We start from the raw sequence: 19,674 nt of genomic DNA on the forward strand, positions 1-19,674 counted from the left end.
GTTTCTTACTCTTAGGTCACCTCATTCCCACTTCTGATTCTGTACTTGCTGATTCAGTTTGAAACCTTTTTCCTGTAAAGACCTCAAAATTCCTGTAATGTATGTCAGCTGCCAGGTGTCTCCTAAGTCACAGATATTCCTGCAGATATTCCAGCAGAAGCTAAGATACAGTGTGCACTTATTCCTCTGGCACAGTGGCTTTGAGGAATAATGAAACACTACTCTGCATCCCAGTTTTCCAAATCTCACTCTTGGTTGTTAGCAGTTATGTAAATTCAGTGTCAAAGGCTACATTTACAATTTTCTCAGAGAGCTTAGAATCTCTTCAGGTTTGGCTGTGCTGCTGAAGCTAGCAGGAACTAAATAAGCTTTGAATGGATTTGTTGGTTTTCTTAGCTTTTATAGAGATGGGGCAACTGAGAGATGTTTTAAAAGATTTTATTCTGTTGTCACTCTTGATGAAAGATGAGACATAAGAGACATAAAACTCAATGCTATTCCATCAGAAACGAACTTATTATCTGGTTACAATACTTTATAAATGTTTTTCAGCCTATTAGCTTTTACCACACAATGCTGCTATTACTCTAACACTAATCACCTAGATTTTTATCCTACATAGTCTTATTACAATAGTTTCACAGTCCTAATTGTCTAAAATATCTAGTCTTTTTACAAAACTATTTTACAAAACTGTATTTTAAAATTGGTTAAAACTTATTTCTAGTTCAATCTCACTCTCAACAATGTTATCTCTATTCCATGACCTTCCTAAATCAACACACCTTATTTCAGTGTTTATATACAAATATACAAAATTATAAATCTTTCTGTCAAGTTTTAAAAGTTCTTTATAAATCCATTTCTCACATGGATAGTTGATAGGGATACTTAGATGTGTAAAGATGCAAATAAATGCTTCTATGGGCTCTTTTAAATCCCAACATTTCAGGGACAGTTGGTGGCCTTTTTGCAGCTTCAGGCAATTTTTTTTTCCCCCTAACCTGCCTCTGTTTGGCAGCAAATGTAGGTGTCCAGCATACAGATAATCACCAGTTTAAAAGAGGCTTCTGTGGCACAGCTAATTCCTGCCTGGCCCACAGGGGCTCTGGGAGTTCCCAGGATCCCAGCTGCGTGAGGGGCTGATGGCACCAGCATGCTCAGGGCCTCCATCTGTAGCTGCTGCTGCAATGAAATTGTCACCTGCCCTCACCCCTTGAGTCTCACACTCCACTTAAAAATGCTGTAGGAGGCTGGTGGCAGGGAGATCAGACTTCTCATGTCACAGTCAGTGTTTGGTCACAGCTGTGTTTTTAGAAAAACACCCTGAACTGGACCATGTGCGTGGCTGTGCTGGAGCTGCCTGTGGTTCCTGGCTCTGGTCCTGGCCCAAGCCTTACCCAGGAGAGAGCAGGCTGGGCAGTGCCAGCATTCTGTGGGATCAGTGGTAGTGGTTAAAAATCTCAGCTGACACAGGCCATGGTGTTTGCCATGCTTTATTTGCTGGCACTATGAGAAATAGCTTTTCCTCGAGCAGATGAACATGCAGAAACATACTCTCCATGTCTCCAATATGCCTTGAGCTGTGGAGCCTGAAGGTGTTACACTTAATGAGGCATTACAGCAAGTAAATGCCAGTGCCAGCAAGAGAAAATATGCCTTTTAAATTTAAAAGATCTGAGTATTTTCCATTTACTAACAGATTGGTATAGGGGAACAACAAAGTCGATTAACCTCTGAATGAAAGCTTGGTGTCAGTTAAATATCTCAAAGAGTTCAAGACCTGTCAAAGGTTATACTCAAACAGTTTGCCTCGCTGCTTCCACGGAGCTGCAAATCAGTTTGACCACTAATACTAAGTGGCCTTCTAACAGAAATCATCGTGGGCAAGCGTGGAGCGCGACCCGGGATGAGGGCGCCGAGCAAAGCTCCGGAGCTTCGCGGGGACTCACCCGGGCAGGGACGTAGCGGTGTCTCCCGGGAGCTGTGAGCGGTCTTTACGCACTCCGCGTTTCTCACCGGCGAGGGGTCGGGCACGGCGGCAGCCCCCTCTGAGCGGGGGCAGAGGCCAGGGGAAGGCGCCGCCAGCCGCGGCCGGGCCGAGCGCTCTCGGGGCTGTCAGCCCGCGGCGCGGCGCGGCCCCAGACGATGGCGCTGCAGCCCCGGCGTTGCGGCGCGGCGGCGGCCGGCGGGGGTCGCTGCGGGGCGGGCCGGCGGCGGCGGCGCGGGGCTGCGGTGCGCGGGAGGCGGCGGCGGCGGTGCCGCACAGCCGCTGGTGCCGGTCCCGGCGGGGGCATGTGGCGCGCGGGGCGGGCGGGCGGCGGCGCGGCAGAGCGCGGCTCGGCGAGGCCCTGAGCGGAGCCTCCGCGCCGCGCTGCGCTCCCGCTCAGCGACTATGGCCGGGGGAAGGCGAGGGCTGGTGGCGCCTCAGAACACGTTCCTGGAGAACATCGTGCGAAGGTCTAACGGTAAGGGGGCACCGCGGGCGAGCGCTCGCCGGCCGCCGGGAGCCCGCCGCGTCCTCGACGGGGACAGCGCCGGGCGGGGGGCGCCGAGCCCCGGGCGCTGCCGGGCGGCTCCGCCGGAGCGGCGCGTCCAGGTGCCGGAGCCGGTGCCGCTGCGCCGCCCGGGTCCTGCCGAGAGCCCCCGGGCCGGGCGGCGGGGCTCGGGCTGCAGGTGCGCCGGCACGGCGGGCGCCCAGCGAGCCCCGGCCGGCCGTTATCCGCGCCCCGGGGCCCGCGGGGGCAGCGCCCGGCTCCGGGAGGGGGCATCGGGGCGTCCGGAGAGCGGCGGGGGCGGCGGCGGCTCCGGACCGGGAGGGGGTGCGGGGATTCAAGATGGTCCCTGGGCTGGGGGAGCCCGGTGCGGGGGCAGCGGCCAGGGCTGCCGGCCCGAGGTGAAAGGGAAGGGTTGCCATAAGTGAGGAGAGAGTTTGCCATTTTAAGGGCTGAAGGCAGATATTGCTTTTTTGTTCTTTTTTTTTCCTAGTGCACTGTAACCAGGTCTGTCTCTTGGAAAACTGTGGAGTGGAAAATGCCTCGAATTTCACAATTGCATGCAAATACGTATTAATGCTATCCAGATTCTTTCACTTAGGGACTTACCAAAAGCTGCTCCCTCTGTAAGCCGGCGACCATGCAAGCGTTCATGGGTTTGTTTAACCTAGGCATGTGCATTTCTTTTAAAGCCCTGAGCTCAAGTTGTGCCATTTTTTGATGTTCTGGTGACTTCAATGGGGTTACTTCAGGGATTAAGAACTTGTAGTATGGTTGAGAATATGAAGATCAAGCTTCTTTTGAAGACACGACGAGTTAATTAATTAAAAACATAGTCAGTTTGTTCTGATAAAGCAAAGACAATTAACCCTCTTGATAAGCAGCTAAAAACTTAAATGATCCCAAGAATGATTTTCAAATTTTTTTAATTAGGCAGTGTGATTGGAGAACTAGCCTTTGATAAGACCATATTTTCACATAAAATTGTGAGGCTCTTTTTATAGGTTATTTCTCTCTGCAACTTTCCTGTAGAAGGAAGGGGGCTGGAGGCTGCATTCCTGAAAAAATTACTTTCCAGTCTTACAGTGAATCCAGTGAATCTCACCCGCTTTTTTTTTTTTTAATGTCTTTAAAAATGAATGTTACATGTCATCACATTCATGCTGCTTCTCTAATCTTCCAACAACAGTTATTGAAGGTTTTTCTCAAAACTGTCTCGACTTTGTAGATTATTTTCTTCATTAAAAACCAATTTCCTCTTTTGGCTTTCAGTGCCAAAGCCTCGCTGCAATAAATCAGTTGAGGCTTGGAGATGGGAGGAATCATGCAGCAGAAGCTATGCTCTGTTTTGTCCTCTCTTCCCCCATTATTAAGAAGGTGTCATAACAGTGTGGTGCTAGATAGCACAGGTAGAATGACAGCACTCCATTTCTAAATGCTCAGCAAGTCCTGAGGGCTGTAATCAATACAAGTTTTTAGACGAAGCTTGGTGGGAAGTGATGCACAGTTCAGGCATATGAGGATAAGCTTAGGGAATCGACTCAGGTTTAGAACCTTATTTCTTCTGTGATGTGCCTTCAAGTTTTTGCTGGACCCAATCCAGCTTTGCTGGAAATGTGGTGCTGTCACATACCCGTGTTGGATGAATCAGTTTTGTCTACCCTTAGTCTGTTTGGAGAGACAGGGATAGACTCCTTTCTCTCGTGCTGAGGCAGGGCTGTGCTGACCAGCACGGGGGCAGTATGGAAACACGCCACATCTCATCTTGTCCTGCCTGCTTGGCCATTGAGGTGATTTGGGATGCCCACAGGATGAGTGCTTAAATGGGCCCATAAAGCTTGAGGTTTGGCTCCTCTTTCTTGGTTTTGTTCAATTGGGCAGTAATGTGACCCACAATGAAGCTGTCTGCGCCGTTTGGGATTTGCCAAATAAACCTTGGGCTTCTTGTCAAGCTTGTATTTGCTGGCACATGCAAGCAAGTTGAGTAATGCCAGCAGATATTGGGTGATACAGATATAGGAATGTTCCTAATTTGCAGAGGATTCCCTTTGAAAGAGAAGAATTTTGTCATTGAACAGAAATAATGGACTAAGTGCTTCGTGTGAAGGAACTTGTATATGATATGGGTATCATCAGTCATGGGTGGATGGAGGAAAGAGTGTTTTGGGGCAGAGGGTGTTATCTCAGTGGCAGGGGCTGTATGGTGGTTACAAAGGAATGGACATGCAGCTTCTTTGGCAAGCATTGCTCTAAGGACAGTACTAATTACACCTTTATTTTACCAGTAGTTTTGACAAGGAATTCTTTGGACGGCCTTTCTGTCATGTTAGCTGTGGGACTGGTGAGCTGATGCACATTCTGTGGCTAAAGGTAGTAGCAGTGTATGTAGATGTGCAGGTCAGGGGTTTTGCCACTAGGGTTAAAATTTGGCTCATGTTCATAGCACACCTTCTGCAGCAAGACTCACCTCCAGCTCCTTTGGTCTGAATTGTCTGCTCCAGAGTTATTAGGAATGAGAGCTTCACAGGCTGCAAATCAACTGAGACAGGCTCTCATGCACTGAGTGCCAGCCAAAAGAGCTGAGCTAGGGTTAGAGCTGCAAAGCACTGCCTTCCCACTCACTGGAGTAAAGAGAGCATGGGATGGCTTAGCACACACAGGAAACATCTTCTAGACCTGTGGACCTTGTCTGGTCCTCTGTGATTTCTTCTCACACAAAGACCTTCTGCACAAAGTGTGAGCTTAAGGTTTGTCCCTCTTTGAAATGAGGGATGCCATAATTCTGGTCATCTTGTATTTATTGTTCAAAATATGTGTTTCTATACTAGTCATGCAGAGCTAGAAAAAGAAATGTTGCGTGCAGTGGTTGGCTGACAAAAATTTCTTTGAAGCAGTGAAATATTTAAAGACCAGAACACCCAGTGGGACAGAAAATGAGCCCATGCTGTAACACAGTGCAGTATATAAAGAATCACTAGCCCCTGATGGTTACTGCTAATGTGATACTAATATTTTTCTTGGTAATGTAATACATCCACAGTATACAAGCACTGTAATTTATAACAGTTATAAACCTGGATCATGGCCAGGGCACCCAAATCAACTGGTGCAGCTTATTGTGGAGGTTATTTGTGGTATTCCAATGCTTTATCAATATCTGGAGAAAAAAAAATATTTATGTAAATGTCAGCCAAATTCTTCAGTCCTTCCTTGGTCAGGATTCTCATTGAGGTGTGTGATAATTGTGCATGTATAAGGATGGCAAAAGTAAGTCCTGTGTTTAGGTGGCTTTGGAATTTCAGTGGAAGTCACAGGTACTTTTCTGATTTATGGACAAAATAAGGAGATTGGAAGAAGAGTAAGTTGGAAGGCATAAAGCTTGTGTGAATTTAATTTTCCTTTCACAAAATCCCCTTGGAACACACTAAGGAGACATCAGTTATGGAAGCAAACTTGTATCTTTTGATGGAGAATGCAGAGAGTTCCCTGTAGAGGGAAAGAAAAAGCACCTTCAGACATAGATCTTGAGTATAACAGACATTTGCATGATTTATGGCATTGCTTTCATTACAGGCTATAAAATTCCCAGTACAATAAACATTTTGCATCCTGGGCATGCTAACCTTGTACCATCATCTGAGACCTAGGAGAGAAATTAACTTTATTGTAAACACTTCTGAAACTGAAAAGACTGTTTTTGTGTTCAGCCAGAGAAAAATGCAAAGGAAACTTAACAGAGAATGAGGAATGAAAACAGCAGACCTTCAGAAACTGCAGGAGGACAGCTTGTAGGTTCTGTGTTAAGGACATTTTCCCAGAAGAGAATGAAACAATGGGTTTTATTGCTTCCTGATCTTCCTTCTTTCCCATGTTAACAACTGTGGAGACACATATATTTTCATATACATTTTCATCCATGCTTTTCTCACAGTTGACCAGTACATTGAAATACCAATTCACTACTGACAATCTTTTTTTCTCAGTATCACTGGAATTGAATGTAAATTTTTTTTTTCTACTGGCTTTTACTAGGCCAGAAGTCTAGTTTTGAATGTGCAGCTTTATGCATTTAGGAATGTACGGCCTGACTTTGTTAAAATTACTTTTATAGATAGTAAGGGAAAAAATGTACAGCACAGAGATGACAGGTAATGTGCTTAAAATTAATGTTCTGAAAGCTCAAGAACTTCTCCTGTGATAATTCAACGTATCAATCCAGTTTTACATTAAATCCTAGAACAAGATTATAAAACAAATTTTAATGAAACCCACTCGTTGGAGAATTGGTTAATGCATTTTTGTAACTCAGATAAAAGTGAGTGGGGAGTTGGGTCTTGTCTCAAACACTTTTAAGGCTATAATCAGTAAATCAAATGGCTTCTTTAATCTAAGAAAGACTCATAATCAATGCAATTAAAGTATGCCTTTTCTGGATTAGTGTTCAGATCATATGGGACGGGAAAAACAAACCCCCTGACCAGCTGAGTGATGAACCCTCACTGCTAAACAGTGGCTTTGTCCTTTAGTAAGAGTGGTGCAATGTCTGACTCTTACCCACTGATGAACTTTTTCATTTCTGAAAATCACCTAATTATCTCATTCTAACATCACATGTGTGTAAATGTTGTGGGATTTGTGTTTTAGTGTGTATTTTTGGTTTTTATTTGGGGGGGCGGGTATGTTGGATTTTTAGTTTCTCAATATCGGTAGTACTTCAGGGATAGGTGACAAATCATGCTGTCCATAAAATACAATGGACAGCACCTTTGGCACAATTTTGGTGCCATTTCAGCTATTCTTGTTCTGTTATTCTGCAGTAATATGCTTTATTTTAAAAGTATAGATAATTATGGAGATTTTATGGCTACAAGTGTTAGAATGATGCATAATTTTCAATTTAAGATTTTCTCATGGTAGATGCCTGCATGAAATATTTTCTATAACAATGCAAAGTAAGAATGTTGAGATGGAAAAGGTAGTTTTTTGTCTATTCTGCTGGCTGCAATTAGCATTCATTTTCTGTAATGATTTAGAGTGACTCACTTGAAGTTGTTGCTTTAGTTGGAGTCTCTTGTTATTTGTGGGAAGACTGAAGATACAAATTTTTTAATAATTCTTTTCAACTTGCACTTGCACTTTGCTCTTACGCTATCAAACATGATAGTGTAAGTCATGTTTGAATAAACACGAAATATCTGTATTTAGGGAATTTTGTTCATGCTGTAGCAACCAAGGAACTTTTAAAATCAATTTTGTTTTGGAAATTAAATAAATAGTTATATAAAACTTTTATAAAACAGCCCAAACGAACCTATCTATAGGGGTTTATGGTTTTTGTATTACAGTGAGCTTAAAAATTTTGACCTCAATATTAAGGATGGATGATTTTGAGGCCACTCTATCATAATCCTATAGAATGATCAAGTTGTTCCATGGGATATTTAAGCACTGAAGCACTTCCACTGTAGGGATGAATGCAAGGGGATACTGAGTGAATGTGAGTATTGGTGTAACACCACTGGCTTACACAGGAGGATGTGGGGGTGGAAGAGCAGAATTATTCCTTATTATTTTTATTTTACCACACGAATAGTCTTTCTGTCATTTGAGCAGGTCTGTACTTGCCCTGACTACAGTTACAGCACTTCTGTTAGGATGAAAATGTGGTTGGTCCCAGAATTGCAAGTCTCAAATCATGTGTGTGCAAAGAAAGGATCAAATAAATACTTGAAATTCAGTGTGAATTATTTGAACTGACTTAGGGCCATATTTTGATCTCAGAAATTACATCTGAACAATGTAGCTAATCAGTGTGACTAAGTGCTTCTGGTTTACTTTTTTTTTCAAAGCTAAGACTAAACATGAGCAAAGATTCATACATACCTATCCTTTGTTAGCAATTTTGACAGGCCGACTTATACACAATGTTTGATTTCTATGCTCTGGGAAGAAATTAGACAGAAATGATGCAATCTCATTTCCCCCCAGTATCCAAATGATGCTGTTTGTTATGCAAAGTCACAAGTTTGTAGATACCACGTGTCCCTTGTCCTTAAGCTGTATGATACAATCTTTGCTGCTCTGACAGCAGCACATGATTTTTGCCTGCTGCACATTTCTTACCCTGGCTGTGACACAGCATCTCTGCTGCTCTGTGCCCAGCCCAGGCAGCAGTAGCTGCATCCTCCACCCCTGTTCCATGGCGAGGGTGAGAGACACATGTGATGTGCAGCTCTGTTAGTTCTGCTCTAGGAGTGGTGTGTGCTTGCTAATGCTAAAGAACTAGGCTTGCTCCCCTGAAGATCCATGGGAAGAGTTTGAGACAGGATAAAAAAAGACCTGCTGGTCTCAATAACCAGAGCTGCCATCACCCAGCATGAGGGAGGCTGTGGTCTCAAATGGGGAGGGCAATTTCCTCCTTCTCCTTCTCCTTCTTCTCCTTCTCCTTCTCCTTCTTCTCCTCCTTCTCCTTCTCCTTCTCCTTCTCCTTCTCCTTCTCCTTCTCCTTCTCCTTCTCCTTCTCCTTCTCCTTCTCCTTCTCCTTCTCCTTCTCCTTCTCCTTCTCCTTCTCCTTCTCCTTCTCCTTCTCCTTCTCCTTCTCCTTCTCCTTCTCCTTCTCCTTCTCCTTCTCCTTCTCTTCTTTCCCTTTCCCTCTTCCCTTCTCTCTCATGGGAGAACAAGCATGTTTGGTGAGCAGCAGGTCTTCCCACCATACTGACCCTGGTTCTCCTTTTACTCAGGGGGGAATAAATCGGGAACAAACCTTTTGAGTGTTGCATTTGTATGATGACTGTGGGGAAATATATTAATATATTTAAATCCCATTTGTGCACTACACAAACCCAAGCACCCTGGGGGATTTGACTGACCCAAACATGGGAAAATGCAGCAGGCAGCAGCCTCTCCTGCTACTGAGGTGTGCACTAGAGCTGCCTGGGCAGAGGTTTCCCCTCAGCTTCCTCTGTGCAATGAGGGAACACCTTCAGTGTGGCATGTGTCTGGCAGTGCTGTGGGAGTATGTCTGGCTGTTGGTCTCTGACCTTCTGCCACTGTTTCCCAGAAGAGGACCTGTGCATCACTGGTGGGACTGGGGAGGTAGAACTGATGTGCTGGCCTCTGGAAAGAGGTGGGAGGCGGTCTCAGCTTGGCAAGATCCAAGTTACAGGAGAGGCTGGGATATGCAGTGGGAGTGAATATGTAGCTGTGCAGGGCAATGGATGGTAGGGGGGAAACATTTCAGTGACTTGCTCCACGTTCGTGCAAGGAGGTGAACACTCCTTAGCCAGTTAGTCCTGGCCAGATAAATGTCTGTGAGTGCAACTTATCTACAGGAATTCTGGAAGCTGATGGACGGTTTTGGTTAAACAAAGTACTAAATATAACAGTAGGATTCAGTAGATAGAGTAGTTTTGGTAAGATGGGTGTCTAGACACCTGTGATTGTTAGTGTTAAAAGGACCAAGGTTATTTAGAAAGACATTTTCTGATTCTTCTGTGATGGTTTGTTTTCTGAATGGAGGAAAGTACTGGTTTCAGTGACTGAGTGAAATCCATTCTTGTATTTTTTGGAAGGAGCTAAAATGTTTTTCTTGTTGCTTTTAAGTGGCCATGTCTACTTTAAAGTGATAACCCAAACTGGATCTGACATTTGAGTGTGTAGATGCTGACGTGGGTATACTGCAATGAGCAGAACTAACCTGGGGAAAATGCAAGCTAGAAAATATGAAGTGATGCACTTCACAAAGTAATCCATGCTGCAGAAGGCTGTCCTACTCATGCAAAAGTAATTGTGCTGCCTTTGTGATGTTACAGCTCTTACTGGTGTTTCTGCAGCACATTGTGCTCTGTGCTGCACCTCTGCATATTTCCTGTGCATACTTCCTTGGTCTTGTTCAGACTGTGCCAAATTCAGCAATTCAGCACAAGCCAGAAGCCTAGGTCTTATATGAGCCTGCTCTCTCTAGTTCTAGCTCATAAGAAGGGCCAGTGATGCTTACAGCTTCTTCTTGGGCTAGGCAATACTGCTAACACAGTTGCCATTGTGATAGAAATTAATTTTCAGGTAGGGGAGTTCACTGAGTCCTTTCAAGTCATCAAATAATTTTGATACTGCTGCCATTACTATTATGTCCAATGCATCCCTGTCTTTGAAGAGAATTTAGCAGTGGATTTCTTCATGGTGTTCCTCTTGCCATCTCCTTTCCTGGCCTTGCTGACCCACTTGTGAGTCCCCAGGAGTCTCTGCTCTGTGATACTCAGAGTTCACTAGAGCATCCCTTGTGCTTGTTGTGTAACAAAGCCACAGCTGTTTCCTGGTCTCTGGGACCCTGTGTCCCTGCAGATGCAATGGCAGTATTTGCCTCAGTGGATGTTTCTCAGTATTTTCTTATGTTAGGAAAAATGACCAGGTTATGAGCTGTCCCCAAGCAGCACATTGTCAGGGATGTCACTGCAGTTGAGTGTAAATGATAGCAATGAGGACAGCCCTTCTACTCCTGGGCTGTCTGTCAGGGCAAGCTGTGCACTGCAGTTATAAGTGGGAGTCCTTATTTTATGCTGTGTCTTGCCAGCGTTCACACAGGCAAACAGTGTTGTCAGAGACACTTCTGAAGAAATGAGATGTGTTTGTCAGCTGTGTAAAGCCTGGATCAAAGAAAGGTCAAGATGCATGAAGTTGGAGTTAGCTGGAAGGGAGAGACACTTAAGAAACAATGGGATCATCAACATCTCTGACTTGTTCTGTGGTTTGATAGTTGTGCAGAATTTTTCCTTTAAAGCTTTATGGGTACATAATGATCTCTGAGCATGCTTTTCTAACTCACAACTAACTAAACCCAGCCTGGACTCTCATGAAACATTGTACCTCTACATGCCAGAGAGGCTCACCCAGTGCTGACTAGTGAGCACTGACTAGGGGTGCATAAAACACAACAGCCAAGCCATACTGACTTCAAACTCACATGGTGAGGGTGTTGACATCTATTTGCTGTGGTGGCTTGATGATTAGAACAGTCATTAGAGAGCTGAAATAATGGTTGAGCTTTCACTGCCCTAAGGTAGCCTTCTCTTCTAGGAGAATGTCCAAACTGCTGCTGGGGGAGAGAAATGTATGATGTTCTCTATGCATCCTTTGGAAACTGCCAGTCCAAAAAACTGAGCTTTGCTGGGCCAAAATATAAGTGGGAACATGATTCTTCAGCTCCTGCAATAATGGCAAAGAATCATGTATTAACTATGAGAACTGGGCTTATGTTAAAATATTGGGTATTGTAGCAAACATGGGAAAGGGGAAAAAACCAGCCTTAAAATATCACCTTTTTCATTTTTTTCTGTGGTGTAACTTGGTCAGATTTCTATTTGCTGTGCTGAAGTTTTTCAGTTCTCCTCTCCAACACTGCTCACACAGCTTCCAGCTCCCAATTCTTGATAGCTGGGCATCTAGGGACTAGACTCTTGCAGTCTCAACTTTTGGAGCTTAAATCCCTTGTGGATTTAGGGCTTTGTTTTCACTTGTAAATAGGAGATAAGAGCATTGTTGAAACTCACAGAAGCCTTGCAAGGCTAGATAAAAGTAGTATTATCACAGTGATGGTTATCAGAAATGTGTCCTATATAGCCTCCAATGAAAAAAACCCAAGAGATTATTTATCTGAAAACAATAAGGTTTAAGGGTGAAAGAGAGGCAAATTCTTAAGAGGAACTCTTTAGGAAGTGGAGAGAAGGGAAAGTTACCTTTTGAGAAGTGAAGGCAGTCAGAAGGAATTTGTAAGCAATTCATGCATGTAATAACACTATTCAGATCAGGGCAGGACCTCACCTAGCATTTGTATTTGCCTTTTTTTTTGTAATTTTTTGTACTTCCTGCTGAAATTTTAAAATATCATAAACCAGTCTAATTGCTATGTTTGTAACAGACACTCAAAAGCACTTGCTTTAGCAGTGAGAAATGACTTGGTTTACTTGTTCATAGGAAGGAATAAAAGAGGTGTATTGTTTTGGAGAGAAGGTGCTTCAACTAAGCAAAGCTCATGGTATTTAAAAGAGGCTGTGAGGAACAAAGCAGCTGAAATACCCTGAAGTTATGTTACTGATGTATTTAATTCTAAAGAGTGTGTAAAAGTACACTTGATCATGCTTGTGGAATTGGGCAGTGGATTTAGCTAACTACAGGATGCTTTATTTAAACCCACTTGAAGTTTGGGGTGAAAGAGGGAATTAAAGGGGGAATTAAAACAAACTAAACTCTCTGCAATTAATAGGTAAAATGTCATTTGTTTGGAGGAAGCATTAATGAGCTGTATGGATGTGTGAGCAGCTGGGAGTTGATACTGAAATGTAGGCAGTGTGTTGGACTCCCGTAAGGGCTCTCCTTAAAAATGAGTGCCTCTTGATCTCATGTGAGTGCCCAGCCTTTCTTCCAAAAGCCAGAGGGTCTTTGCAGCTGTGACAGGAGCCACCAAGTATCTCCTGCTGCCTGCCAGTGCCCAGGGAGCAGCACTGCTGTCTGCCTTGGCACACGTGTAGGTTTGAGTTGGCAAGCGTAAAGTTGTGGCACGCACAGCCCCAGCAAGAACGGAGGCGTGAATCCTGCCTGGTTGTTTTGGGTTTTTTTGTACTGATTGAAACTGCCTCTGGCTTGTATTGCAAACAAGGAATTCCTTCTGCTGGTGTAATTGCTAGCCCTTAGTTTGGAGTGCTGTGCACGAGTGTTTGGGCTTGTGTGGCCAGCAGTGAGGGCGGTGTTGAGAGGAGCCCCTGTGCCTGCATTCAGGGAGGACAAGTATTGCTCATGGCTTGGTTTGGCCCCCTGTCAGAGGCTTCACCTTCAAACTCAAGTGTCATGAGGATCAGAGCATGTGGCACAGAGGGAAACAGTTTGGTGGATCTGTCCTCAGTCAAGAGATGAATTTTACCAGCTTAACCATCATGTGTTTTATTTATGCTCTGTCTGAGTAATTAGCACTCCTTTAAAAATAAAAAAAAAAATACTTAAAAACCAGGAATAATCCTGTTGACTGCAGTGGGAATGATATCTGGGAAAATTGTGCAGTGGCTGAAGCAATTGGGATTGGGTTCTGAAATGAGTATTTCCTCTAATGCAACCATAGCTTTGACTAATGTCTAAATGATGTGTTTTTTCAAACAGATACTAATTTTGTCCTGGGTAATGCCCAGATCGTGGATTGGCCCATTGTCTACAGCAACGATGGATTTTGCAAGTTATCAGGATATCACAGAGCAGAAGTTATGCAAAAAAGCAGCACCTGCAGGTATTTGAGAACAGATTTATTTTCTGTTAAATAGCTTGTACTGTTGTGCCTGTTGCTTGAGGAAAAAAGTAATCTGTTTATTCCAGTTTTGTCTTTTGTCTCCTGGGGCTACATCTGTCAAGTATGCTTTCCAGGTGAAACAAAATCAAAGAAGAGCCATTTCTAAATAGGTCCTTTTTACACAGTAAACAAATGGCTTTGTGTCTTTGTCTGGTATCTGACTGGAATTTCTCCCTTCATTTGCAGTTTTATGTATGGAGAGCTGACAGACAAAGATACAATCGACAAGGTCCGGCAAACATTTGAGAACTATGAGATGAACTCCTTTGAAATCCTGATGTACAAGAAGAACAGTAAGTAGTCAATTGGTTTGTTCATTAATGTAGGTGTGTAAAGGTGTTCTTAATTGTACTGTACACTGCAATTCTGTCACCCTGGAGGACAGTGCTTTATCTGGGGCTAAGTAAGCTCCAGTTCTGCCACTTGATCTGAAAGGGAGAAATGAGAACATTAGAGATGAAAGTCACTCAGGGAGGCAGAGGAAGCTTTCTAATTTGTTCTGACATTTAGAGTAATCTATGTGTGATGCTTTAAGACAACACTGAAGGTTCCATCAACAATGGTAGTACACAAGCTAGGTTTAGGCAAGTTTCCACTGCAGAGCACATACTTTCTCAGTTTTTGACAACTTGATGTAGCAAAGACAGCATATAGTAATTTTGGAATAAAAAGAACCTGTCTTTTGTTTTAGAACCTGAACTACTTCCGATGTTTTCAGATGAAACATCTTTTGTTTTGGACAAAAAAGCTTTAATTGGCACATGATTTTTTTTTTTTCCTAGGAAATTCAGTCTGTCTGTAACTGCACATATCAGCAGATGAACTTGCCCCAAACACTTGACTCGGTGTCTCACCTAGGGTGGACTATGTCATGCAGTTATTTTCGTCTATTAATGAAGATGAAAATACTTAATCTACTTAATCTGTGTCACCTGAAGTGTGAATGCACTGAGATCTTCAGCCTAGGCAGATGTTAAGCTGAAAAAAATGCATTCTGTAACTTATTTTGCTCTTAACAGTTTTGCCTTCTAACAATGAAGCTGGTACTGCCCGTATGCACAGTCTGTATGGCCCTGCTTTGTGCTGCTTTCCTCCTAGGGCTGCCTGCCTCCAATATTTACCTATTTCCTAAAAGCTGATTTCTGTTCCTAGCTCAGTTTGTGGCCTTGGGGACCATATCCAGCTCACATGTATGCATCCAAACCCAAGTAAATAAGCTGCAGTCCTGGGATCTGGGAGAGCCTGGAATTCTCTCTTAGTTATCAGTGTTTTGGCACCGGGAGACGATGCAGTCGCTCTTCTGTCACGCTGCAGCATATGGCCTGCAGTGGAGCCTGAGGCCTCTCTGTGTTTTATGCAGATTTACAGCGAGGTGCCCGTGGAGTGAGGAGTGTTTCCTGCCCTGCTGTACGTGGAGTGAGGAGTGTTTCCTGCCCTGCTGTGTGCTGCTCCTGTGCAGGAGAGGTGGCCTGGAAGGAGCCCCAGCTGTGCAGTAGCTGTGCTGTGTGACGTGAGGGACGGAGCTGCCTCGGCTCTGCTCCACACACAGAGGGTCACAGGCATGGGAAAAAGGGAAGCACAGAGCTTGCTTTCAAGTTTAACAAACTGCAGAGCACCTAATGTTTGTTAGATTTGCAGCTTTAGAGATACATTAACTACTGTTACAGAGACTGACTAATAACACTAGAGAGTTTTAACTGAAAAATTTCAAAAAGGGGACATCCTGGAACTTTCTCAATATAAGGCACATCACAGAAAAACACTGTCCTGTTTATCAGTCACTTAGCACCCAGACTGCTTAGTGGCCTTTCTTTGTGGTCACCTTACCTCTGCCTGCAACTGTGGCAACGGTTCAGACAATGAACCTGCTTGGTTCTAACCTGCTCTCAGTTTGAAAGCTTGGGAAAGGACCCTGAATTTTGTTAGACATCTTTTTTCCTGCTCTTTGTTTCTTCTGTTAGGTCTCTCTGTTCTTTCCTCATTCTATTTTTCTTTTTCAAATTAGCCAGGAAAATTGATTTTTCTTGTTCTTTATCTGTCTACAGCCTCTTTATAAACTAACAGACATGACAAATAGCAGTTTTTTCCCCTAGTTTTGAGTTGTTGGATAATTGGTACATTTTCCACAGTCTGCACATTTAATGTAATTCTGGCTGTTTTAAGAGTACAGTCTCTAACCTTTTGGAGGAACAAAGGAAAACAAAATAGGAGTTTTGAGTTAATAATGATGTCTGTAGTGCAAGTCAATCTTGTACTTTTGGGAGCAGCTATTTTTTTCTTTCTCTGAGAAACAATTATTCCCTGGTTTTATATGCCAAAGCAGATTGAGACATTTAATGATGTTACTAGAAGTGATAGTTGTTTTTTTTTTTACATGGCACTCTCCATGGTGGTGACCCAGTGTTAGTATTTACTTGGTTGCCTGATAAGAATACCCCATCCAGCTGTTGATAGGTACAGTATATCCACAAACTTCATTCCAGTTCACAGTATTAACTCTAGAAACAACATACAATTCCCTGCCTTCATCATGTTTGCATTTATGGATGCTGCCTCTACCCCGGCCTTCCCTTCCTTTGTCCAGTCCTCCCCATATCCAAAAGTGACTACACTCTCTGTTTCCAGAACTTAAAATTAAGATGTGATAGAGATTTGATGATTCCTTGGGCTAGGCCCTTGATAACTGAGCAGATATGTAAAAATCATTGTTATTCTCTGGAAGAATTACTTCCCAGTAATACAGAGCTTCTTCAGGATAATTGGAAGCAATTAGAGCAAACAGGTGCATAGCCACCAGATTTTTGTCATTGTTGCTTTGATGCCATCCAGTTCCATTCAGTGGGGATTCATTGTCATACCTGGAAGGAGACAAAGTGAAAGCTTTCTTTAATCAGGACTGCCAAATGACAACAGACAGACTGGCAGTAATTTCACATGAGAGCTTCAGTTCCATTGTTTAATTAGATGTGAGCGCCCAGTGATGCTGGAAGTATTGTTTATTTTTATAGGGGAAAATGAAAACATCACTAAATCTGAAGTCAGTGGAGATAAATGATCTTATTCCAAGGAAGGGTACAGCTTATGTATTAGAAAATATTTTATATCTAGCCTTAGTCATACCTTACCTTACTTGAATTGATGTGTTTTAAACATTTAACTTCTTATGAGACTTTGACAGTCATTTGTTAAGTTTTTACACTTCATGGTCAGCCTCATGAGTTAAAAATGGCTGAATAAATTAAACTTGGATTTTCTTTGTCTTGTATTTAGTCTACAATGTAGGCCTGGCATACAAGCAGTGCAGAAGCAGGCTTGTTCTATATGCACTTGCTTTCATTACTGATGGAGTGTGTTTTTGTAACAATACAAAATTCACTTGCTTCTATCTGCCCCTGAAGAGGTGGTGTCCAATTGAAATCTAACCCCCTTTTCCATGCAGTACTTGACCCGCTTTAGTGGAAGAATATTTGAAGTGGGGTGAACTCATCAAAGGTGAAGTGCATCAAGAGTTAGAAAGAGTCTTCAAGTGTCCCCTGTCTGAGCAGAGGCATTCCCATTGCTTATGGTCTGCAGCTGTACTGCAGAGAGAGTGTTAAGACACCTTTTTTTTTTGTGTCTCAGAAGTTGTCTACTGATAGGACCAGCAGAATGCTTGCCAGAATGCTGGCTTGGCTGTAGGTAACTATTTTGCATGCTGCAAAGCAGTAGCTCTTTGCTGACTAGACATATTATGGTGAGAGTCCCAAAGGCTGGGATGCACTTTCAGTTTGTGCTGGGCTTCACTTCCCTGTTTTCTGGGTGCTTGAACATTTAACAAATTTAATAGCATGAATGTTTTGTGTGTAGTTTTTTTTAATTTGATGATCTGATTTTTAAAATTTTAATTTTAACGTGTATACAATATTTTCCCTTCCTTCCTTCTCCCTTCTTCCCTCAGTGTATTAGAAAGCCTTCAGATGTCAGAGAATGACAAATCAGCCTAAAATAGTGATTTGGTAGATTCTACTTGCATTTGTCTTTGGGACAAGTGCTTTCTATAGAGGTTCAAAAGCAAACAACCCCATCCTAATTTGTAGGAAGCAGAATTCACTTCAGGGTGGTAGACCTGTGATTGCCCACCAACCCAGTTATGAGAAAAGAGTTTCTCATAACTCCTATTGGTTCAAACCATCTAAACTCATTTATACTTGTTTGTGCTGTGCCTGCAGTGTCTCCAGATGGAAACCTTTGCTAACCCATATTGTTGCATAGGAACAGAAGCAGGAGAGAATGAGGGTGTTGGAATCAAGTGACAGGTATCCTCCTCAACCTCTCACTGAAGTGCAGCTCCATTATTTGTCAAGCAGTATGCACACCTGCATCTCCTGTGAAACCCATCTGTGTGAGTTCAGTTACCTTCAGCAAGGTCAAATTAAACTGGTAATTCCCATTTATCATTGTCTTCAAATGTGTTGGCAAGCAAGGCCTGCTGTCATCTCCACAAATAGGTACAGGATTCCCAGTAGTAGTCCTTAAGTATTTTTCCTGCAGTAAATGGAAAGAAGATCTCAAAACTTTACCGTGTCTTTCTTATACTCATGTTCTGTTCTTCAGAGAGCTCAGAATCAGGTGAACTGTGCCAGCACTACTGCAGTACCAGACTCTGTGCTGAACCTTGTTTTCTGCTGTGCTGTTTCAGTGTCATAGGATAACCCTTGTGAACGGCAATTCCACCTTTGGGGACTAAAATTGATTTTCCTTATCTTAGCATGCAAAGATCTGACCTTTAGAAGCATTAGGTGCCACAGTATCCAAGCACCAGATAGAGAAGACACGAAGATAACAGCTTTAAAAGTGCTAGGAGTCTATTTTAAAGGTTTACTCTTTAAAAGAGTGGTGAGCTGCAGGCTGAGTTGGTCTGTTCTCATTTGCTACACACTCTGTGCTCAAAGCTGGAGTCTATAGCAAAGAACTTTTGTTCTTTGTCTTGCATGGTCAAATGTCATGGGCTTCTCTGAACACCTGGTTAAAATCTGTGGGTACAATGGCTGGTTAAAATCTGTGTGAGTACAATGGCTTGCCTGGTTAAAATCTGTGTGGGTACAGTGGCTTGCCAAACTCTCTCTGATGACACTTCTTCTGTTGTTTGGCTACTTTGACATTGGGACAAACTGTTCAGTCAGTGTGGGATAGAGAGGAACAATCTCATACTGAGTCCCTGGAAGAAGTGAAACCCTAAAAGGGGTGGCTGTAATGGTCAGCCATGCTGTTAATAGAACTTAATTCCTGCTGTCTGCATTGCTGCATGTAGGAATTGGTGGAGAAAGGGCACATTTCTATTTCCATACTGCCAGACTGTTTCCCTTCAGGACAATAGGTGTCTGATGACTGTTTGACTGAGACGTTATCAAGTAATGCAGAAGTTGTGATGCTTAGAGGAAACTTGCCCCATTTATCAATGGCAGTGTAGATGTCAGGTAAATTGCCAAAACATTTTTTTCATTATATTTTAAAATTAATTTTGGTTTAATTAATGGGAAGAAAGATTGTGTATTCCAGTTTTATTTAAATTATGCTTTTTGTAGTTTTGAAAAACAGTTGGCCTCTTTGGTTAAATGGCTTAAGGTATGGGCAAAGAGCACATTTAAACAGTGGTTTTTATTTTCATATTGCCTATTTTTGTTTGGCAGGAGGGAAAACTTAGGAGAGCTCAATGGTATGCTCATGGAGAGGCTGGAATAGACCTTTAAGATCTCTTTCACTTTGATGATGTAAGAATTTCTGAAAGACTTCAACCAAAGTCAAATAGAATGTGAAATGCTGGTGTTCCTGCCCAGCAAGAAGCTGAACATATCATTGTTGAAAGACACA

The 19,674-nt window shown here is 43.0% G+C and overlaps 1 protein-coding gene across 2 annotated transcripts in view; it reads left to right on the plus strand.

The window, feature by feature from the left end:
• Window positions 1-2,320: 2,320 nt before the first annotated feature.
• The window catches only part of KCNH1 (potassium voltage-gated channel subfamily H member 1), a 181,577-nt gene continuing 164,223 nt past the window's right edge, over window positions 2,321-19,674 (plus strand). For both annotated transcript variants that reach the window (XR_009114253.1, XM_058020444.1), the window contains exons 1-3: window positions 2,321-2,468; window positions 13,641-13,764; window positions 14,011-14,117. Coding sequence is in view for 1 of the 2 variants with exons in the window: in XM_058020444.1 (XP_057876427.1) it covers window positions 2,396-2,468; window positions 13,641-13,764; window positions 14,011-14,117 (304 nt within the window). In the remaining variant the exon portion in view is untranslated. The remainder of the gene's footprint in view (window positions 2,469-13,640; window positions 13,765-14,010; window positions 14,118-19,674) is intronic.

This window comes from Melospiza georgiana, chromosome 3, assembly GCF_028018845.1.
Source record: "Melospiza georgiana isolate bMelGeo1 chromosome 3, bMelGeo1.pri, whole genome shotgun sequence".
In the NCBI taxonomy this organism is placed as follows: domain Eukaryota; kingdom Metazoa; phylum Chordata; class Aves; order Passeriformes; family Passerellidae; genus Melospiza; species Melospiza georgiana.